Below are 24491 nucleotides of genomic sequence, written 5' to 3'. Positions count from 1 at the left end.
TGATCCGCCCGCCTCGGCCTCCCAAAGTGCTGGGATTACAGGCGTGAGCCACCGCGCCCGGCCAAACAGCCCTTTTTTTTTAAAAAAAAAAAAAAAAAAAAGAACAGTTAACATTTGATGCAGAAATAGACATATTTTCTCCATGTAGGTTCGCACTTCACTCCCTTTATTGATTAATTGCTTTTTCTGGTAGAGTCTTTCCTTCCTTTCTGTTTCACTTGTGTTTGTCCCTTAGACTTATATTTTAATATTGTGCCTCCCCTTTTTCCTTCTCCCATCTTTTCTTCCACCTATTTTGGAGCCTTCAGGAAGCTTTATTTTGCTGCCTTGTACACTGGTTGCTCTCCTGGAATGGAGGAGGAAACAGGTCATAACTGATTTTAACTCTTCTATCTGGTGACATATTCTTGATTTTCTTTCTTTTGGTTGGGGAAAAAAAATGCAAAAGTCATTATCCAGTGAGGTTGAGCCTCGTTAAGAAAGAGACCCTCCAATTTATTTTTTGAAAACTTAGACCAATACATTACATTTCTAGACTTTCATTTTCAGTACTTTTCATTTCGTTTTCAGTACTAAAAGTACTCTGAATTTTTCCTTTTTTTTGATCTTAAGGCTTTAAGTCAAGAAACAGGAAAGAAGTAAATTTTTCTTAATGCTAAAGATGAGTCCTACATTCCATTATGTTATCAATGAACAGCCTAGAATTTTTTACAGCTGCTTAACGCAACATGATGTTTAAATTTGGAAATGCAGTCATTATGCTGCCATCTATATACAATCTATATAAGACATCTTTGTATGCATATTTGAAAGGGGAAAATGGTTACCTTATTGATAATTATGATCTCTTTAAATTCAGGCAATAATGTGGAAGTCCTCATGAGTGGCAATGTCAGGTGTTATAATATTGTGGTGGAAGCTATGAAAGCATTCCCTATCAGTGAAAAAATTCAAGAAGTGAGTTGCTGTTTGCTCCATAGGCTTACATTAGGTGAGTTTCTTAGTTAATATATCATCACAATCTGTATGATATACATATATATAATATATATGTTGCATAATGATGGATAAGTAGCATATTGACATACTTTGAATGAAAATATTGTAAAGTCCCAGAAAAAAATAAATTAAAAAAAAGAAAATACTGTAAATTACCAAACCGTTTTGCTATGTTTAGATGGACTTTTAAAAGGAGTGTCAAAAATAGGTGTGTAGAATGTGAAAGAAGTATTATCTTAATCTTATTTTTATAGACATAGTTCTATAGATGAGTTTTTTTAATTGTTGAGGCTATATTTAGGATATAATTATGTAAGAATTGATATATACAAAAAATATGCATAACATATACAATGTAAAGCATAATGCAAAGAACTCACCATCCAACTTAAATATTGTATATTCCCAGTGGGGGAAGCTACCCTGGGCTGCTTCTTGCCCTTGCTTTCTCTAGAGAGGTTAACACTATCCAGAATTTTGTGTTTACAAATCTTTTGCTTTATAAATATGATTTACTACATTTTCATGTTTCTTTAAGTAAATTGTTAACACTTGCCTCCTTTTGCTTCATCACAATGTAATTATATTGTATGTTGTCTTCTGCAATTTTCAAATATCAATATGATTATAAGAATCAGAAATATTTTTGCATGTGGTTGCTAGTAGTAGTCTATTATTTGGAAATACCACAATTTATTTTTCCATTTTTCTATCAATGGACATTTGGGTTCTTTCTTGTTTTATGCTACTACTATCTGTGTTGTTAGGAAAATATAAATAAGGGTTAATATTTTAAAAAATATTTACTTGCCATTGGTAGGTCCTTCTTTGTGAAATACACAATCTGTCATTTATCAATATTTTTCATAGGATAGTCTGTCTTTTTAAAACTGATTCATAGATTCTGGACAATAATATTTTGATGGTAGGTTATATGTATTGAAAATACCTTCCCTTGACTTGTAGCACGTCTTTTCACCATCTTTGTAGTGGCTTTTGTGATATAGTTAAATTTAATAATCAGTTCCTTTGTGATTTACTCTTTTTTATGTATCTTGTTTAAGAAATCTTTCCTTTCCGAGATAATAAATATATTGTATATTTTATTCCAAATCTTTCTCATTTATTAAACTGTTGCAGTTTGTTTTTGTAAGGAACCTGATTCTCCCTCTTTTTTTCAGTGTGGAGAGCTAGTTACCATCATAGCACAATTTATTAGAGGTTCACCTGTTTCCCAGTTGTGTGGTACACTGACTATATATATTTATGTTTCTGTCCCTGCTGTTCTGTTGCATTAATCTAATTTGTCTGAATCAATATAACACTATTTAAATTAATAGTTCTGTAAGTCCTGATATCTGAAAAGCTAGTAGGTCAAGTCACTATACATTCTTTTTTAGGCACAGCTTGCCTTTTTTCTTGGGCCTTTACTATTCCATACATATTTTAGAATTAACTTGTCCAGTTCCTTGGAAAACACTGTTGAGATTTTGACTGGAATTGCACAAAATATGTGATCATTTTAAGAAGAACTGACGTCTTTACATTATAATTTCTTCTATATGTGTCTTGCACATCTTTGTTAGTTATTGCTACATATCTTATTTTTATTATTATTGTAAATGGTATTTCTTTTTACATCGTATTTTTGAACTGTGTTTTCATAAAGAAATGCAAATGATTTTTTTGTATATTGAGCTAACCTACCTTTCTAAACTCTTCTATTAATTCTGACAACTTGTTTCCAAATGCTCTTAAGTTCTCTACATAGCAATTATATAATTTGTAAATAATGACAGTCTGAGTTCTTCCTTTCTGCTTCTTATATTCTTTATTTCATTTCCTTGTCTTTTTACATGACCCAGAATTATTAATACAGTGTTAAATAGAATCAGTGATAGTAGACATCCTTGTCTTGCTCTTTTTCCTGAATTTAAACAGAATATTTTTAATATTCTCCCATCCAAAATAATGCATCTTACAAGGTTCTACATTTTTAAAAAAATTTTAAGAAATTTTATTTTATTTCTTCTTTGCTTTTATTTTTACAATGTGGGCTTTAAAAAATCACGGGTGAATATTTAATTTTATCAAATATACTTAAAATGTAAGTCTTTTTTTTTCTTTTCATTTTGTTAACATGAAGAAATACATCTACAGGTTTTCTAATACTAAGCTACTTTGCACTTCCTGATAAATTTAACTTAGTCATTTATTAGATTTTTAAAAACACTTATAAAAAAATCTTCTCTGTTTATTTTCGCATATACCAGGTGAGTTTTGGCAGCCTCTTGTTTTTTTCTTTTTTACCCTTTCTTTTTTTTAAAAAAAATCCTTCTATTTCTTTAATGATTAATACATGGCTATTTTGTGTTTTGTATCTGATAACTATATGTAAAGTTCTGGGGAGTCTAAACCAACTGCTTCTAGGCTGACTGCCCATCAGTTACGGAGCCTTGTTTTCTTGTATGCTTGTGAGTTTCTCTTTGATTGAGTTTAATATTTGAACATCCTGAGGACTTAAATTAAAGATGCTCTTTCAGAGGTGTTTGCCAGAAGTCAGAGCACAGGACTGACGTGGGAGCAGTTTAGGATCTTAAGATCTAGGCTTAATATGGGAGACTCTGGTTGAATTACCTTACCTTGCAGAGAGTCTGAAACTAGATTATTGAATGCAGCGCCGAAATTCATGCTTTCCCTCGAGACTACTCTGGCGTTCAACTCGCAGCTCTTGTTTCAGCTTCTTTTTGAACTCCCTGTGCCCCTCAACACACACCTTGGAAACTTCCTTGATATTTTTGTGAGGACAACAATGCGTGTAAAAGGGAGTGGTTGGTGACTAATAAGGAATGATGGCTAACTGTTGGAAATTGATTCTGATGACACTTTCCCAAAAGGATAACCAGGAATATTTTGTGCAATATTAGGATTATTATAATAGGCATTTAGTTTTTCATCATTACAAATTTTTGGGAAAATCATTAATCATTTGAAAAAACTAATTGACACATCTCCATTGTAGCAACTCGTATTTTCACTTCTAGTATCATGATTATATCCCCTGTATAATTTGGAAATTGATTTTAGCATTAGGAAAGTTCCTAGTTTCAGTTAAAATGAATTTTTTGTAAGTTGAATTCTATTTTAAATGCACAACTTTAGTTTGTTATTTCTTTCCTTGATAAGCATTTATTGAATGTTGTTATATGACTAAGACTGTAAGATGATCATGTTTAATATTTTCACATTTCTTTCATAGTTTCCAAAGTGTATATATATACTTATATATTTGATATGTATGAAGCTACTTATGTACTGTATATATAAATATAATAACATTGTATATAAATGTATATAAATGTATATAAATATATACACATGTATAGAAAGATACATACAAATGTATATACATATATTTATATACAAATATACAAATGTCTATAAATATAAATACATTTATATATACAAATATAAATACTGTGCATATATATATATGCACACAGTATATATTTGTATATATAAATGTGTATATGCACACACACACACACACACACACACAGTATTTTTTGATCCATGCAACAATCTTGGGAGATGGGATATTGTTATTATTTGTACATTTACAGATGAGGTCCTGTGGTTCACCAATCTTTGTGTTTTATTCAAGATTATGTAAGCAGTAAGGGGTGAAATCAGGCTGAGAACCCAGATTTCTTCATCCCTAAACAAAGTATTTCTTCTAAAATTTGGTAGCCATTTACTAGTTTATCTCTATCAGGTTACCCTTTATTCATTATTTTTCGTGAGAAGGTTGTAGTTGTACAAACTGGCTGATATCTGATAATGTTTTAATCTAATTCAAAGTTGATTTCTTAAATCCAGGTGTTAGAGTAGCACACTACTGTACAACTCTCTGTTTCATGTTTTACACAGTCAAGTTACAACTTGCACATGTTACATTAAAATGTGAGTTCGCCTTCATTTCTTGAAATGAGCCAGAGGAAGAAGTGATTTTGTTTTTGTGATTAGGGAAATGCTACTTGACTGCCAAATTGGTCTAGAAGAGCACATTAAAGGTGCTTGATTTTATACTGTTAAAATTAAATAAACCATGGCAACTGTCATGTCATATGCAACTTTTGTATTATTCTGTAAGATTTTTTAAAAATAAAAAGAGATCAAACTGATCTTCAGGTAAAGATGCTTTTTTCTCTTGTTTATCTCTTAATGAATGATTATTAGTTCCATTTAATGGGTAGAGAATTTATTGTTGCTGTTATTGTTTCAAAAGTAGCTGAATAAAATGCTTAACTTTTTCTTCATAGTTAAAATTAAAACCTCAAGTAAGTAGATATTTAACGTTTTGTCAAATTATGTAATCTAATTATGGGCTTAATGCATTTAAGGACTCTGTACAGTTTGCTATGTATTTTCACACAAGTTGTCTGAACATAGGTCCAGTCTTCCTGCCGTTTTCTGAGTCACACAGTGAGTCAGTGACAGAACAGCTGTAGGCAGTGGTGTGGGTATAATAGGGAAAAGAGAGTGATGGGGACCACTCAAGTTTAGACAAGCTGGTAAAAGTAGAAGAAAATCTTTTTGAAAACACTAGTGATCTTTAAGGGCTGTGGAGAATGTTTGCTTGGTGGGTGAATGTGAAAGAGGCAATAGCATGGGAAGGTGTTGGTAAAGGAGCTCCATAGTTGCTTAAACTGCCTTTTGATTGTGAGGCCGTTGATGAATATTTGGGCTTTAGGTTTTTTATGATACAGGATCTTTTCCATTTCTGGCTTTGTATCTCAGAGATCACTTAGTTATGCTTATAGATGAATAGGAGTTTTAATTCTTTGTTTTAGAAAGAAGCTTGGTGACTGTTAGTGAGTTACAAATAAGCCAAATGGAAAAAGGTACATATTTCTGGAATATCATGTAAAGGTTTTCCTCATAAGGATTTAGACTCTTGGGTGTCATATTAATTCTCAGAAGAATGGGTATAAAAAGATATAGGACTTCTCCCCAGGGTGGGTTGGAGGTGGTGAAATATCTCATTTATTTTAGTTTTTATTTTTTTTTCTGAGATCATCATAGACAAGATCAAATAATGGTAAGCATGCCAATGAATTTTCTGAACACTATTCCTTTAAGTGAAAGAAGAGGGTTTCAGCAAAACTATTTAATATTGGATCTTCTAAAAGACAGATTTAAGAGTTTCATCTTTAAAAGTCAGAAAAATTAAGTTATTTTATACAATGAATATTGCCGTGCCATGTGTAACAGACGTGACATGAGAGGGAATCAGAGAACATGCATTTAATACAACCCAAACTAGTATCATTATTTTTGCTCAGTCACTTCCATTGTCTAAGTAAGATAAATAAATGACAGCATAAAATAAAATTTCAAAACTTTACTCAATCATATTAAGCTATTTTAATTACAGTAAATGTTTTAATGATGTTAAATATTCATCACCATCCAAAATTATTGATGTAAATAGTGTTATATGTTAAAGGTAATTTAACTTCCATGGATGAGAATTCAGCTAATGTTTCACTTAACTTTTAGGTAATTTTTTTAATATCCTGGTATTAAACGAAGTCCATGAATTTGTGGTGAAAGCTGTGCAGCGGTACCCAGAGAACGCAGCATTACAGATCTCAGCGCTCAGCTGTTTGGCCCTCCTCAGTAAGTAACTTCACTAAAAAGGAGATTCTTCCAGAGGCATTTGACATCAAATATGAACATTGTAACAAGAGAATCATATGTACAGATGGGAGTTCTGTCCTGTGTAGCTCATTTTCTAGTAGAGAATACTTTCAAGGAAACTAACAGTTATGACAAGTATACACATCTCCATGTAGAGTTTTGCTTTACATCATTCTTGATTTAGCTTTGTCATTAAGCAGCTAATCTTTTTTTAAAGAATTTTTACTTGTGGCCGGGCATGGTGGCTCACGCTTGTAATCTCAGCACTTTCGGAGGGTAGATCACAAGGTCAGGAGTTCGAGACCAGCCTGGCCAACATGGTGAAACCTCGTCTGTACTAAAAATATAAAAATTAGCCAGGCGTGGTGGCGGGCGCCTGTAATCCCAGCTACTCGGGAGGCTGAGGCAGGAGAACCGCTTGAAACCAGAGGGTAGAGGTTGCAGTGAGCTGAGATCGTGCCACTGCACTCCAGCCTGGGCAACAAGAATGAAACTCAGTCTCAAAAAAAAAAAAAAAATTTGTATTTTAAATTGTGGTGTACACGTGCAGGATGTGCAGGTTTTTTACATAGGTAAACGTGTGCCTTGGTGGTTTGCTATACCTATTAACCCATCACCTAGGTATTAAGCCCAGCATGGTTTAGCTATTTTTCCTAATGCTCTCCCTCCCCCAGTCCCATCCCCCAGTGGGCCCCAGTATGTATTGTTCCTCTCCCTGTGTTCATGTGTTCTCATTGTTCAGCTCCCACTTATAAGTGAGAACATGCAGTGTTTGGTTTTCTCTCATGTGTTAGTTTATTTGAGGATAATGGTTTCCAGCTCCATCCGTGTCCCTGCAAAGGACATTATATCATTGCTTTCTATGGCTGCATAGTATTCCATGGTGTATATGTACCACATTTTCTTTATCCGGTCTATGATTGATGGGCATTTGGGTTGATTCCATGTCTTTGCTATTGTGAATAGTGCTGTGATGAACTAATCTTTTCAAATAATCCTTCTCTAGTCTATTAGTTTTTTTTTTTTTTTTTTTTTGGTACCCTCTTCCTCATTTTATTATTTATCTGTATAGGATGGTAGTATTATGAGGTGTGTAATATATCAAAAATTATCTTTATAATTGACCAAGGCTTCTACTAAAACACACCTCATTCTGTTGGTAATATTTCAAAATATTGAATTAGAGTTGGTCAAACTGTTAAGTAAATCATATATATAATGTTTTTATTTATTTTTTAATTTTTTTCAAGCTGAGACCATTTTCTTAAATCAAGATTTAGAGGAAAAGAATGAGAATCAAGAGAATGATGATGAGGGGGAAGAAGTTAAATTGTTTTGGCTGGAAGCCTGTTACAAAGCGTTAACATGGCATAGAAAGAACAAGCACGTGCAGGTTGGACTCTCATAAATATTAGAGTTACTCAAAATTGTGTTTTCTAATCATTTATATTTTGACAGATTTCTTTTTTCTCCCCTAATCCAGGAGGCTGCATGCTGGGCACTAAATAATCTCCTTATGTACCAAAACAGTTTACATGAGAAGATTGGAGATGAAGACGGCCAGTCAGTAGTTTTGATTTTATATGATAGAAAATTTCAGTTATATTTTAAATCAATACCTACAAAATACTTTAATCTTAACTTTTATTGTTAGAAATATTTTTGATACAGCCTTTTAGTTTTAGATGTTGCTGCCAAATAGTAGTATGTATGTAGCATTTTGATCTCATTACCTCCAGGAGTTAGAAAAGGTAGCATGTTTGAGAGTTATTATTGAGAGATTTGGAATCAAGAGTCATTTGGTAATTCACAAATCATGGAGAAAGAATCTGTTTCCTGGCTGATCGTTTTAAAATGCCATATTAATTCATCTTGGGTGATAGAAATTGCAGAGCCATCTGTGATCTTTTCTTCTGTGGTGACTAGCCAGCAGGTTGTCAATATCAGGAATTAGATTTGGTTAGAGAGCTCCCTATGATGAGTTCCCATCTGATATGACAGAGTTGACCTGTCTTCTTTTGAGAGGGTTATTTGAAGCTGTCATCTCCAGATAACTCTTTCACTAGGAGTGCCATTCAAACATCATAAGACTGGCACTCTCTCCCAAAGATACAAACTGTAGCAAGGAGTTTTGTGCATATCAGGTTTGTTTCATATCCGTGAGCCTTTGTGTCTTATGGCAACTGATTATGCTTGTGCTATTTGCAATGGATATCCTCTGGGTTTTAAATTGTGAATGACTTATTTTGGAAACAAATAGTAGTATTCTACATCTGAAATCTTGACAGTCTATTTGTTTAATTATCTATTGCTGATAAGAGGGGAATTAATAACACAGACGCTACTTAATTAAACATTTTCATTTTGACAAGAAACAGTCGTTCTTTTGAAAACTATGCTAAATTGGCATCTTAATAATCTCACGTTGAGCAAGGCTTTTGGAGATTAGGGTAAGGGAGATTCATGTTGCAGTTTATAAATTTTAGTTCATAGGATACCTGTTTCTCAATATCCGTAAGAGAACTTTAAAATAAATATATTATTAAAACAAAGAAAATAAATTTATGTTGTGCATCTTTAAAACCTATCTTGCTTCTTGACAGTTTTTTATTGTTCTTTTCTTTTTATCATTATCTTCTTTTCCTCACTTTATGTTTTTCCTCAGCATCTCTTTACATATCTGCTAAGCTTCTTTATTTCTCTCTGCTGCTTATTGGTTTTTGAAAAAGCATAAAAATACTAATTTATTAGTATTTAATTAATTTGAGTCTTAAAAATGAACTATAATTAACTCTTGTAAGGGGAGGTGGCATAAAATATTGTTTACATGCTCTTAATTGTTGTTAGAGATATTTGATAATGGTAAGTGAGAATTGGAGATAATTATTTAAAAGATTACTACTAACACTTTCGTTGAATTTTTGAAAGTTTCCCAGCTCATAGGGAAGTGATGCTGTCCATGCTGATGCATTCGTCATCAAAGGAAGTTTTCCAGGCATCTGCTAATGCATTGTCAACTCTTTTAGAACAAAATGGTAAGCAGTGTGCCATATTTTCAAATAAAGGGAAACACATTTTTGTGGTAGTTTTAATTATAAAAGCTATATATTGTGAGAAACTTACATAATTTATAAAGCTATGTATTGTGAAAGATATCTCTGTGTGTAGAGATATATTGGCATGTGGATTATGAACATATAGGTAAAAGGATGAAGAATAAAATAAACATTTATTGTGTATTTTTCTGGACTTCTATGTGTAAACTCACACATGACCTATACAAAATTTTACATATTTTGTAGAAATATTATACTCTTTCATAACCAAGTTTTATTTTCTTTTTTATGTTGATACATGTGTATTCTCATATTATCATTTTTTATTTTTAATTTTTAAAATTAATTTTTGTTTTTAGATATGGTCTCACTCTGTCACCTAGGTTGGAGTGCAGTGGCATGATCATGGCTCACTACAACCTCAAACTTTTGGACTCAGGTGATCCTCCCACCTCAGCCTCTTGAGTAGCTGGGACTACAGGTGTGCACTGCCATGCCTGGCTAATTTTTTGCAGAGATGGTGTTTTGCCATGTTGCCCAGGCTGGTCTCGAATTCCTGGGCTCAAGCAATCGATCTGCCTTGGCCTCCCAAGTGCTGGGATTACAGGCATGAGCCACTGTGCCCAGCCCAAATTATCATTTTTAAAAGCTATGTAGTTTTTCATTGCATGCCTGTATTCTATTTTATGAACCAGTTTCTTATTAATGAAGTTTTAGTTTGTGTCTAGTGGGATGTTTCTGAAACCCATAATACATACCAATGATCACTTTCCTCCTCTGTTTTCCTTTATACATGGTTCCTATTATTTTCTTGGGAAAATTTCATAGAAATGCAAGTGGGCAGAAAGCTATTCACGATTTTAAAATCTGGTAAAATTGTCTATTATAAATTTTCACACTATACTTTTTTAAAAAATGGTTCTTTACATATAATTCTTATAAGTCTTATAGCTTTGTATAATTAAGAAGAGAAAATGGCTTGTATACCTTCAGAAAGACGTGAGTTTTAAGCTCATGGTTCAGGCTGCTCAAATTTCTTCCCCCGTAAACAGGAATACTGACAGAAATCCTTAGGTGAAAACTCATCATAAAGGCATTGGGACTTGGCAGCTTTTGTAGGATATTTTTATAGGGCGAAAAATAGAGAAAAGCACTGAAAGCCAGAGACAGAGACCAGTGTAAGCACCAGCTTTTAATAGAGAACCTGGGTAGGGTGGAAAAAAAAAATAAAGCCACCACCTCATGCATGTTTCTTTACATTATTATTGAAGCTAAATAAAGAGGAAAATCATTTCTTCTTCCTCTTCCTCCTTTTTCATCTCACCTCTCTGATGGCACTTTAATAAAACGCTTGGAGTGGCAAGGGCACTGACAGACAGACAGAGGCTGCTGTCAAGGATAATGAGTCCGAGTAACAGGGGAAGGAGAGGAAATCGCTGTTCTCGAATCTCTCATATTCTACTGTGCAGTTAAAGAGGTCTGGACAGGGATTTCACTCCCAAAAATGAGGACTAGACTTTGTGGCTTCTGTTGAGGCACCTTGGAGTGGAGGTAGACTTTTACTATGTACAGACAACATTGCGTTGGTGACGTCATTCATAACCACCTGGAAATCTCCTTTGATATGCAAATTAAACAACCAAAACTTTGTGAAATTTCGACTGCTTCCTATTATGATGTCTGAGGACTGGTTACATTCAGAGTACACCCTGATGTCTTCGTTCAGTTCTCTGCTCTTTCTAGTTCCCTACTTCTTTGTTCCTGACCACCTGTCAGGTAAAATGTCCTCAGATCCTTTTGTATTGTCTTTGGAGTTCTGCCTTAATAAAGCATGAAGAACTTGAGTAGCTCATTCATCACCTTTCTTGGGCAATTTCTCATTGAAAGACACTTGAGAACCTTTGGGTGTACAGAGCTGGGCATGGCTTTTTTAGAAAAATGGCTACACTGGAGGCAGAAGAACTGGGTCCTTGGAACCATGGAGGTCCCAAGGTTGCACACATCTTGTGTGACATTTTCCATTCAATTAATTAACTAATATTCATTGAGCTCCCAAGTGTCTAGTGTCTGTAGGCACTTGGGATACATTCATTAAGTAAAAATCCCAGGCCCATGGAATTTAAACTGTAGTGGGGAAGATAATAAGACTAACTAAAATATGTAATATTTGAGGCAGTTAACAATAAAAAATGAAGCAAGGAAGGAGGATATGATACGTTAGAAATCAGAGGAGATGAAGTTGTGAATAGGCAGCCAGGAAAGAAGGTGTCTATTGAGTAAGACCTGCAGGGCATTGCATATTGTTTTTTGCCTCTTAAAGCAGTTAATTTCCTGTTAAAATGGAGTGGATGAGATCAGGAGTATTATGTAGATAGCTGGTAGATGCGATAGCATGTAAAATGTTCTATAAAGTCTGACGTGACTTTATGATGAAATTTCTTCTCCTAGGTTTATTGCTTGCAATTTTCAAGTCACACATTGGGTTACTGTCTAGGATAGTGATTCTTAAAGTGTGGTTCCTGGACCAGCAGCATTTGCTGGGGAAACTTGATAAACAATGTAAATTCAAGGGCCCCATACAGACCTTCTGAATCATAAACCCTGGAGCTGAGACCCAGCAATCCATGTTTTAACAAGCTCTCTTGGTGATTCTGATGCACGCTACAGTTTGAGAACCACTGATCTAGTGTTGTTTTTGTCTTTTAAAGTGTCGTCTTGGCTAGAAGCTAGCCACTTTGGGAAAGGTTGTTACAACTTCTGATGTGATCGAGCAAAGTAACCAACTGTTTATTGTATATTAACGTGTGCTATTCTGAATGTGTTTAAAAGATACGAGTTTTTCAGGTTCTGGCAGTATTGTAGAATGTGTATGTGATTTCTATTTGTTTCCATGTTTTGTCCTATCTTCTTGAGATAGACTACTTATTTTATTTATTTTTTATTTATTTATTGTTATTTTTTTTTATTATTATACTTTAAGTTCTGGGGTACATGTGCATAACGTGCAGGTTTGTTACATATGTATACTTGTGCCATCTTGGCGTGCTGCACCCATCAACTCGTCAGCACCCATCAACTCGTCATTTACATCAGGTATAACTCCCAATGCAATCCCCCCCCCATCCCCCCTCCCCGCTCCCCATGATAGGCCCCGGTGTGTGATGTTCCCCTTCCCGAGTCCAAGTGATCTCATTGTTCAGTTCCCACCTATGAGTGAGAACATGCGGTGTTTGGTTTTCTGTTCTCGCGATAGTTTGCTGAGAATGATGATTTCCAGCTGCATCCATGTCCCTGCAAAGGACACAAACTCATCCTTTTTTATGGCTGCATAGTATTCCATGGTGTATATGTGCCACATTTTCTTAACCCAATCTGTCACTGATGGACATTTGGGTTGATTCCAAGTCTTTGCTATTGTGAATAGTGCCGCAATAAACATACGTGTGTATGTGTCTTTATAGCAGCATGATTTATAATCCTTTGGGTATATACCAGTAATGGGATGGCTGGGTCATATACTTATTTTAAAAGCAGTACTTAAGTTAAAACTTTTTATGTTTCTTTTTCTGCCACTTTCAAAGTGTTGAATCACAGTGTGTAATGTTGGAATTGATATTTTTATAGAGGCTTCAAGACAATTGATGTTTATGTGGAAACTTGAAGACAACAGATTTATGTTTAGTGAAGGAAGTTTATTGCAAAGAGGAAAATTGGCCTGTTGTGATGGCTCATGCCTGTAATCCCAGCACTTTGGGAGGCCAAGGCAGGAGGATTGCCTGAGCTCAGGAGTTCAAGACCAGGCTGGGCAACATAGTGAGATCCCCTCTCTACAAAATATTAACAAAAATTAGCCAGGCATGGTGGCACACTTGTAGTTCCTGCTACTTGGAAGCTGAGACAGGAGGATCACTTGAGGCCAGGAAGTTAAGGCTGCAGTAAGCTATGATCTTGCTACTGCACCCCAGCCTTGGCAACAGCGAGAGATGCTGTTACAAAAAGCAACAACAGCAAAAAAAGAGGAAAATTATTCCTTAATCATTATTGCTGGAATATAGTTACTTTTCACAAATAAATGAAATACCAGTTGTAAAGCATATCTCTATGTTTCCTAGAGTTTGGCATTACTTTGTGAAAATAACCATAATTACTTATATTCTGTGTAAATGCTTTCCATTCCTTTGTATATGATGAACTATATTCTAAATCTTATGGTAAAATTATGAAAATATGCTTTCATATCCATAAGTGACACTTAAAAAAATCTCAGTTAATTTCAGAAAAATCCTGTTATCAAAAGGAATATACCTGAATGTTTTGGAGTTAATGCAGAAGCATATACATTCTCCTGAAGTGGCTGAAAGTGGCTGTAAAATGCTAAATCATCTTTTTGAAGGAAGGTAATATAGATTCATTAACTTGTACAGAATGTGTCATATTGGGCCAGGTAGAATATCAATATTTCAAGCATATTTCTAACAATGAAAAGAAAAAGAAAAACGTAAGACACTTGAAAATTGAAGCATTTTGCAATGTAATCTCGTGTCACTAGTACCATAGACTTACTTTATCTGAACACTGAAAGGAATGGCAAGATTGTGGAAACATGTTGAAGGTTTGGTTTTGAACCTGATGCTTGATGCTGACTATATTTTGAAAAGTGGTAATTGTATAGCACATAGCATACAGCAGTTTTTCTAATATTGTGTGTGTGAAAGTTATAAAAGATAAAATCAGGATATAGCTTCCTAATTGTTGTTCTTTCACAACGAATATATTATTCCTTCATTTGAATGAACTTTGGCTTCTCTTCCTGCTCTCAGTCTTTAGTTAGGGAAAATTTTAACTACATCTAGTCCAAGTGCAGAGATGTTAAGATTATACAGCTGCTGGTTAGTGGCACAACAGAGACCAGATCCTTTGATCTATGTATGGATGGTGGTGGGATAGAGTGGGATGAGGTGGGGGTGAGGGGTGGTAGGTGTGGGCAGAACTTGTGGCTTAAAAAAAAAAAACCTGTTTAAAAGACGAAAAATGAATAATATGCAGAAGGTACCTACTGTAGAATAGGCTCAGTGCCTTTTTGCATTTTGTTAAGCCAAAAAATATGATGTAAATTTGGCATTGTCTGAGTAAATTTCAAACAAAAAGAGGCTATATAGAAAACTCTCATGTGTAGACAAAATAATTGGCACAGAAGTTGCAGTAAAAACTAATTTTGTTCCTGGCTTTGCCACTAATTTGAGCCAACTGTTTCATCTCTAAAACTTCATGTTCCTCATTGGTAAAGAAGAATGGTAGTAACAACCTTGAAAGTTGTAAGCTTAGAATGTAAGGATTAAATAAATTAATTTTTACAAAGGGATTAGGATAATGCCTGCTACATTTTAAGCACTCAACAAATTATATCTATTGTTATACTGTTATTAAATGTGAATAGATGAAGTGCATGTAGCATGAAATGTAACATAACTGCAGACTTGTAAGAAGTAGGGTTACACTGTTTTTAACATCAGTCTAGCTAATCTATGTTTATATATCTCTTTAAGTGGTATTTCTCTTATTTAAATGTTGTTTTTGAACACTGAGATGAAAAGTTTATCTTAAATGTTGATTTTAATGGCGCTGAAAGTGTGCAAACCTTTATAAATGAGGCACAAAAACAGTGGAATAAACTCCAGTCTAGGATTCTGTAGATTCTGGGCAAGCGATTTGATGTTTCTGGCTGCATGCTCTTAAGTAAAATGTGTACAGTTGCAGTCCTGGAGATTCCACATTGGCTCTGGCAATGTGTCTGCCCCTAGAGAACTCATGTTAGTTGAGAGACTGATATGTAAACGGGTTATTATAATACAGTCTCAGAATGCAGTAGCAGTAGTGTGTAAAATACACAATGGTAAGAGTAGAGTGGACCCAGCTGGGGTTACCTAAGGAGGGCAGGCTCCAACAGAGGGATGTGTTTAAACTGGGACTTTAAGTTGGAAAAGAAGGAGTGTATCTCAGTGTCCACAGAACCATGCAATGGTTCTGATATGCACAAGTTTCAGTTAGCAAGTAAAGCAAGGATTGACTGTATTGAAGTTCATAGTACCTACCGCATTCTAGTCAAGTGACGTTTGCTCATATGTAAAAGAAAGAATAGCTTAAATACCTTAGAGAAAACAAGACTGTAAAACAAATTACAAATAATTAAGGATACTATATAAGAAGTCCAGTGATGTTAATCTGGAAGAGGAAGGTTCATGTGCTGTAAGGAGGCCTTATCTTGGGGTCAGACAAGTTTGGGTACCAGCCTTGTCTCTGTCACTTTCTAGTGACAAAACCTGAATATTTAACCTCTATCTGCCTAAGTTCTTCATGTAGAAAATGGGGATAATAACACCTACCTCCTGGGATTGTTGTCATTGACCCATCCTAGGTCAGAAGGATGTTGTTAGTTTTATGAAATGAAATAATTCCCAGGTTACTATGAATTCTATCTTATGAGTTCAAAGTTTAGAGAATTAAAATTATGTATGCTTATACTGCTGATTTCAAATGCATTTTCATATAGTCTTTCCTGATAAAATATATTGGTTCTGTCCTCCTGTACTTACTTCAATTTGGTGTTTATACCATTGAATCAGATAGGTCTTCCAATAAACATGCCAATTTTATATCCCCAGCAACACTTCCCTGGATACAATGGCAGCAGTGCTCCCCAAAATAATAACAGTTATGAAAAGTCATGAGACATCATTACCAGTGCAGCTGGAGGCGCTTCGAGCTATTTTACATTTTATAGTGCCAGGTAAGTTACATAGTTGATTGTGAGAAGAGATAACAATTTAAAGGGATTTTTGACTTTTCATGAAATAGCAATTTTCTAGGCAAATATTAAAAGACTAGTTTCTGTTGACTAAATGTAAATCTTTCTGTTACACCAAAAACAAAAATAGGGGTTAAATATGATGCAGAATTGGCATTTAGATTAATTTTTATAAAAAATATGAAATTCAGTAATTTATTTATTTTAAATAACTACAATGTAAGATGTGGAGATTTTATTTATTTATTTATTTATTTATTTTTTTAATTTTTTTTTTTGGGGGGCGGAGTCTCGCTCTGTGCCCAGGCTGAATTGCAGTGGCCGGATCTCGGCTCACTGCAAGCTCCGCCTCCCGGGTTCTCGCCATTCTCCTGCCTCAGCCTCCGGAGTGGCTGGGACTACAGGCGCCCGCCACCACGCCCGGCTAGTTTTTTGTATCTTTTAGTAGAGACGGGGTTTCATCGTGTTAGCCAGGATGGTCTCGATCTCCTGACCTCGTGATCCGCCCGTCTCGGCCTCCCAAAGTGCTGGGACCACAGGCTTGAGGCACCGCGCCCGGCCGGAGATATTATTTTTAAGGAGAGTGTTCATCTCTGATAATTGTTTTCTATTTTTGTTGCTATGACCTGAGTTCAAGCTTTTTTTCACTTGTTTGAATTGTACTATTAGCTAATTTTCATACCTATTCTCTTCCTTCATTTCCATCCTTTTCTTACTCTGTGATTGAATTAATCTTTCTCCAATATGGCGTGTACTCATTTACCTCAATGGCTTCCACCCTCCACCCACGTTTAATTCCTACTTACATCTGTTATCACCTTATTTGTTCTCAAAAGCCCCTTTAAAATGCCCATGTCTCTATTCATTCAGCACATTTATTAGGTGCTTCTTATGGTCTAAGCACTGTGATACTGTTAAGCTTTGAAAGATGAATTGGAAAAAAAGCACAACTGTACTATTATAGGAGCTTAGAGGTAGATGGACGTGTAAATAGTTAATTAACGGGCAGTGTGAGAGGTGCCATGATAGATGCATATATAAAAGGCTTTGAGAATATTGATTGAGGCACAAATATTTTCTTCAGAGGAGTAGGACAGAGATTATAATATTTGAGGTGGAAGGGTAAATAGAGCTGGCCTGGCAGAAAGACGAAGGAGGACATTTCAAGCAGAAGAACATGCACATGGTCAGGGGTGAGTGAGGCATAGAGGATGAGGAGAGTAGTGCATGGGGATGAGTGTGGAAGGACAGGCTGAGGCCCAAAGAAAAGGGGCTTGAATGCAGTGTTGAAAAATCTATGCCTTGTAACAATGGAAGTTAATCCAAGTTTATGAAAAGTGTTTACAGATTGTAGTGTCACACCGAATTTTGCAACTAAAGACAATAGCATTGTGGTGTAGAGGATGATAGACAGGGAGAGAGACTATATAAAAGGAGATTGGGTTGGAGGTCTGTGGTAGTCAAGTGAGACCCGGTGAAGGAACCCTGCAGTGGAAACACAGATGAGAGGGCAGATTGGACAGATGGTTGGGAGATCTGTTTGATGTGACATCGTGATCCCTAAGTATGAGGGATGATGCTTTGTTCTGTGAAGTTCCCAATCTTTTGCAGTCATTTGTGCTTTGTTCTTTTAAAATGAAATCTTCCTAAATCTATCATTTTCTCTAGTTATATAGACATTTTATGTTTCTCTGTATAAGAGTATTATTCGATATAAAAGTTTTTTAAGGACAGAGCTTTCTTCAGTCATGTTTTTCCAGTCCTCTGGTAGCTATTCAATCAAGTGTTTTAAAAATTGAATCATGGTGTCCTATTCATAGTTTCAGCTTAATTTTGAGACATAATTTAACAGATGTAATTTTGCTTGCAAATATTATTGCAGGTTTTATTGAATTTTATTTTTAGATTGTAATTAAAAACAATGAAAATGCCTTTTGATTATCCTTAAAGTTGACAGCCTTATTCTTTTGAGAGAGGTTTTGAGTTTTAAAGATAACCAGAGGACACTCAAAAACCGTATCTGTTAATGAAATAATATTCTTTTAGTCCAAAAGTAAGTTTGGAATACAGTGTTTCTTTTCTTTTATTGTTCTTAAACTGACCCTGAAGCAAAATTGTTAGTCAGCAATCAATCAGATGTATTATGGGTGCCCTTGAAAATAATCACTTGAGGACTGTACTTCATGTAAAAAAATACATTTTATAAACATATCAGTATGTAAGTACATTCTTCTGGTAGGTAAAGGCTTAATCATTTACTCTATGCTAACATATTATACTACCACATTACACCATACTGTATTGTACCCTACCATCATGTACCATGCCGTGCAGTACCATATCATTCTAGGTATCAACAAGGAACTATGGTAGCAATACTCTGGTAGTTTCTAGGTTGAATATGATTCTGTTTTGAACATGCTAAGTTGAGGTTCTTATAAGATACCTAGGTGTACATGTATTCATTTATTAACTAGATTATATTCAGGTTTTTTAGTGGCAAAGATGTACGTTATGGCAAATGTGTATAATTTAGTGTCCAATTAAGGATAGCATATTGCATCTAGTGTATGTATCTTAAGTTTCTTCCAATTTATTACTGTACATTTTCTCTTTTACTTTATAACAACTTGTTGAAGACATTGAACTGGTTGCTTTAAGAAAATAATAATAAAGACCCAGTTACTTCAATAAAATATCATTTGACTTGTTGTTTCTTGAGTTACTGCTAGTTTTAGAGGAAATAATGTGAAGTTCTTTAAGAAGGGATATAGGCGAATAGGGAAGTATACAGAGGAGAGTGATTAGGGAGATAAAAGCACATCAAAAAGAGCGATAAAAGGAACTGAGATTGTTTTATTTGAAGAAGAGATGACTCAAGGGGATATGAAACTCTGTTAAAATCTACTCACTTACAACCAGTAACAGTAATAATACTAAACGAACATGGAGAACTTAAAAAGTATTAGTCATTGTTTGAAGTGTTTTAAGTATATTAACTCTTTCAATTCTCACAATACTCCATGAGGCAGATATTATTATTATTATTATTATTTTGATATTGTATGGACAACAAAACTGAGGCATAGAATTGTAGAGATTTTTAAGGTCAGGCCTGATATAACAGCACCAGATTTTCAGCGTATGCAGGCTGACTCCAGAGTAGGCATTTTAAAATAAATGTTTGTGCAACAAATTTGTCCTGAACAACTGTTGTATTTAAAGCACTATGTCTAGAATCCTTAAGGTCTGGGGAGATGATGAGGTTATGGACACTGCTCTCAAAAAAATGTACCATCTGCACAACTTAAAGGACTGTTATGTAGAAAGGAGATTATATCCATTTGAATAGTAGGACCTCAAGTGATAGAACAAAGACTGGAGAAGAAATTTACAGGAATGTTCATTTGGTCTTAATATAAGGAAGATGTTTAGTAAAACCCATTACATGTAGCATGATGTTTTTACTACTCAAACAGGCCAGTTTTAGTGGTCACATTTTCTTAAGGCATAATAGGCAGCCTCAGAAGTTAGTGTGGTCTTGGTCACTGGAAATGATACACAGAGAGTTTAAGGGACTTGCCCCAGACCACACGACTGCAGTGAATGTCAGAATCTCTTTGAATACATTTTAAAATAAGGACTGAAAGTTGGAGTAGGGTGGTTATCAAGGCTGCCTTCTTTACCATAGTATTCCCCGCATTTAACAAAATCCTTGGCATGTAATTGGAATTCAAATTCTTCTTAAATAAATGAAAAACCTGCTGTAGCCAGCTTATAGTTTGTATTAATGTAGATTATTAAAGTGGAAGATTATAAATGATTGTTTGTTAACAATTATGTCTATAATCTTAGGTTTGGAAAACATTATTCATTCATAATATTTTTACTTACATGTTATGTTACATTTTTGACTTGTAGTGTTTTTAGCATAGTTCAGCTATAGTGTAGCTTAATAAGGAATATGATTTTTTAAAAATAACAATGCTATTCTATAGCCTTTACAGGACTTCTAAAAAACGACATGTTCTCTACCACTTTAATACTGAAACTCAAATCTTATTTTTTGCCACGATTATTCCAGCTACTCTTTTTTGCCTACTTTTCATTTCTGACCTTTTTATGTTGTAGTCCAAATAACTTTGAACTTTTCTCAAGTTGTCCATTGTTGCATACAAATCTTCCAGCATCTTAAAGCACAGCCTACTCACACAAAAAAGTGATTGCTTGCCACAGAAAATTGCTTCACCATCATAATTTTTTGCTACTTCAAATTCAGTAAGCATTCTTACACATTATATTTATTTTATATTCAGTGATGAACTATCTTTATAGATTCCTTAAAATTTCTGGTTATTTCTTTGATAAGGAAATATGTAGTAGAAAAAAGTATGACACATATATTGTAAGATTAATTATGACAATTTCTAGAAAGTAACAGTCTGTTCAACTCAAATGTTTATAAGAAAAGTCTTTCTTTATTTATTTATCTGTGCATTTAGGCATGCCAGAAGAATCCAGAGAGGATGCAGAATCTCATCATAAGCTAAATATGGTTAAAAAACAGTGTTTCAAGAATGATATTCACAAACTGGTCCTAGCAGCTTTGAACAGGGTATGTTGAATATAAGTTTTCTGTCTTTACACTGTTAACTAAAGTATTAAATTTGGAGAACTAGGGGGCTTTTTCAGTCGAAGTTTTCTATTCTCCGTTTACTATGATAGCAGGAAGTCATGTGGTTAGAGACATAAGATGTGGGAAGTGAAAAGATACGTACTAAGCTAAGTCCAGCTAAGTGTATTATCAATTGCAAATGTAGGCAAGATTCTTTTGATTGCCAGTAATATAAATCCACTCTAGTTTGCTCAACCAAAAAGAGAACCAAAGAGCCAGATATGCAGCTAGACCTTATGAGTCATGCTGGGTGCTATGGCTGCTGTTTTCTCTGTCTGTCCTCTCCGGCTACTTATCTTTCTTTTCTGGTCTCATGGTATATGATTTAGCCCATGAAGACATACCAGGGTTAAAAGTAAAGTCTTCGGCTGGGCACGGTGGCTCAGGTCTGTAATGCTAGCACTATGGCGAGGCCGAGGCGGGTGGATCACGAGGTCAGGAGTTCGAGACCTACCTGGTCAACATGGTGAAACCCTGTCTCTACTAAAAATACAGAAATTAACTGGGCATGGTGATGCACGCCTTTAATCCCAGCTACTCGGGAGGCTGAAGCAGGAGAATCGCTTGAACCCAGGAGGCAGAGGTTGCTGTGAGCTGAGATGGCGCCACTGCACTCCAGCTTGGGCGACAGAGTGAGACTTCGTCTCAAAACCAAAACAGAAACAGAAACAAAAACAAACAAACAAAAACAGTAAAGTCTTCTTTGATTCGCTGTGCTCCTTTTCATTGCTCTCCTAAGAGATAACCTCTGAAATGATTTGGTATACATTGTTTCCATTTATTAGCATTTATATATCTATGTTCCTACATTATAATTAAAGTATCAATAAATCATACTGAATATGAAAAAGAGAAAAAGGGAATTAAATTTAAATTGTGTAATGCAAAAAGTTTTGGTGGAATTAAGTTTTGGAAATTTTGCATAAAATGCATTGGTTCTTTATTAAAGATGTTAAGAATAAAGACATGATTAGTGTGAATGTTTTTATAAAAGGAGGAGCCTATTTAAAGTAATTAATGGAAATGATTCCATGTGTTTGATATACTTTGATAAATGTCATAAATTAATTAAAGTAGCTTCCAAAGAGATCTCCCTTAAAAATTCATTTTAAATTGAACTTTATAATGTCACTGACTGCCTATAATATGTTTGAGTCATTTATACTCAAACTTTAATACAGTCCTTTGTATTAAATTCTTTAATACAAAGAATTTATACACATCTAGATGTGTATAAGAGAGTCATTTATACTCAAACTTTAATACAGTCCTTTGTATTAAATTCTTTAATACAAAGAATTTATGTTGTAATGGGTTAAATTTAACTTGAGAAGTATTTGTTGAAAATAAGTATATGGAAGGAAGCGGTTAGGCATTTAGAAGATAAATAAAAATGCTTTGTACCCTTCTCTCCTGAATCTCATAATCCGGTTATTGATGTCTGTTGTGAAACCTTGGTTCTTTTCTGTAAACAAGAGACACACAGCAGAGGAGATGCAGCATCGAGTAATTTATTGCAAAAGAAAGAATATTTTGCAGGTTAAGTGAGGAATAGACACTTTTACCCTGACAGAATTCAGGGCGGGCTTGCTAGTAAGGAGGAGACTGCATAGACTGGCACTAGGAAGACTCCATTTGTGGGAGTCATACATGACTTTTCATAAGCAGGTGGGAAGGCGTGTTACTAGTAAGCATATTCTAGGTTGTCCTCTGGGTGCACATGTGCAGTAGCTGTACATGCTTGTTCATATATCCCATGTCTCATAACTCTCTGAAATCTCCACCCAGTGGTGTGTGTTTTACTATTATAATGAGCAAAGGGTCAGTCTGAGGACAGGGAAAATCAAAATGTGCATGCTCCCTACAGGGGCAATTCTCTACTGGAGATAGCTTTGCTTGAATGAGCTGGACTACAATGCGAATGCTGAAACTTATTATGTTGACAGTAAGATTGCCACAGTTGCCGCGGCCTGAAGACATGGTTACTTCCTTTTAATACCTATCCTGCCTCATTGTTAGAGGAATAACAACTGTGCATAAAATCAGTTGTTCTACACGAGCACTTAGGAGGGATACCAGCATTGTGAACATAGTCTAAGTACATAGAGGAGGGAACAGTTAATTTTATTCATGGTGGGTGTTGGTGAAAAGTGGAAGAGGTACCAAAAATGCCATATATATAACTGGTTCCAGTTAGCCAATATTCTCTAAAGTTATTAGAGAAGCCTAAGTGAGATGTAACCTCAGCAGTCGGGAGCCAAGAGAGCGGGTAAGTACTGTGATGTGGAGAAAATCGCTTTGTTCCATCTGAGAGGAAATGGTTGAACGCTGCTTTTCCCCCCATGCCAGTACTTCAGTAATGATGCACAGCCTTTCACTCAGCACTGATTATCGTTAGAGGTGGGGAGTTAAGGTCATGGAGAAACACAAGTAACAATATTTTATTTCAAAGACCTCTCCAGTGTAATTCCCCTAATCCTTCACCATGGTTGAGAAAAATGGCTCTAAGAGATGAGAGTGATTACTGTAGCTCCAAAATTCTGTGATTGCATGTCTTACTCTGAATAGTAATTACAAAGCGTCAGAGGTTTTAGGTCCAAATATTGCAGACACGATAAAATGAATTACATTTTAATACATCTAAACTTGGAGAGCAGAGTTCCAAATAAGGTAGAACTTGAGATTCAACTCTGATTTATAAAGCAGAGACTAAGAAGAGTATTTATGAAAGTGAATCCATGTTTGGATACATAAAAATGCAATAAAATTCAAGCTGAAGTTAAAATCTCTGTCTAGAACAGCGATGTTCCATTTATGCGTGATCCTTTTAGCTTTTCCACAGATGAAGACTTTGTCACCTGTTCCAGAGAGATATATTTGTCCATTATTGTTTCCAGAGAGCAAAGCAGAAAATAGACTCTACACATTTTGGCTGCATCTGTGTTTTATATGTGGTGACACTCCTGTGTTCTTCAGTGAGGAAATCCAGTAAAGTAAAACAAATCTTCAGATGAAATGGGCACAAATCAGAGAACTTGTGAGCTTCACAAAAACCTTGAAGCAAAATATACTCAGCTTAAATATTGAATATATTTATTTCAGTAGTCAAAAAAAGAGCTTATCTGCAAAAGCAACACCAATAACAATAACAACAAATTGCATATAAGTAAAATTTATAAAAGGTTTACAGGATGGATATACAGAAAACTACGAAGCTTAGGGGTAGAGAGGAGTAGCTGAATATATGAAAAGA

At 34.9% G+C, this 24491-nt stretch overlaps 1 protein-coding gene across 1 annotated transcript in view; it reads left to right on the top strand.

Annotated features, from left to right (window-relative positions):
• Positions 1-24491, top strand: part of LOC105533890 (leucine-rich repeat serine/threonine-protein kinase 2) — a gene marked incomplete at its 3' end in the record, with an annotated part of 159019 nt that overhangs the window by 16889 nt on the left and 117639 nt on the right. The window contains exons 7-14 of the mRNA XM_011972478.1: positions 860-991; positions 6562-6681; positions 7953-8095; positions 8186-8265; positions 9631-9737; positions 14026-14155; positions 16421-16545; positions 21066-21178. Coding sequence (XP_011827868.1) covers positions 860-991; positions 6562-6681; positions 7953-8095; positions 8186-8265; positions 9631-9737; positions 14026-14155; positions 16421-16545; positions 21066-21178 — 950 coding nt within the window. The remainder of the gene's footprint in view (positions 1-859; positions 992-6561; positions 6682-7952; positions 8096-8185; positions 8266-9630; positions 9738-14025; positions 14156-16420; positions 16546-21065; positions 21179-24491) is intronic.

The sequence above is a fragment of the Mandrillus leucophaeus genome, unplaced genomic scaffold (genome assembly GCF_000951045.1).
Source record: "Mandrillus leucophaeus isolate KB7577 unplaced genomic scaffold, Mleu.le_1.0 Scaffold1293, whole genome shotgun sequence".
NCBI lineage: Eukaryota > Metazoa > Chordata > Mammalia > Primates > Cercopithecidae > Mandrillus > Mandrillus leucophaeus.
Note: the sequence above shows the minus strand (reverse complement) of the source record. Positions and strands in the feature narration are given on the sequence as shown.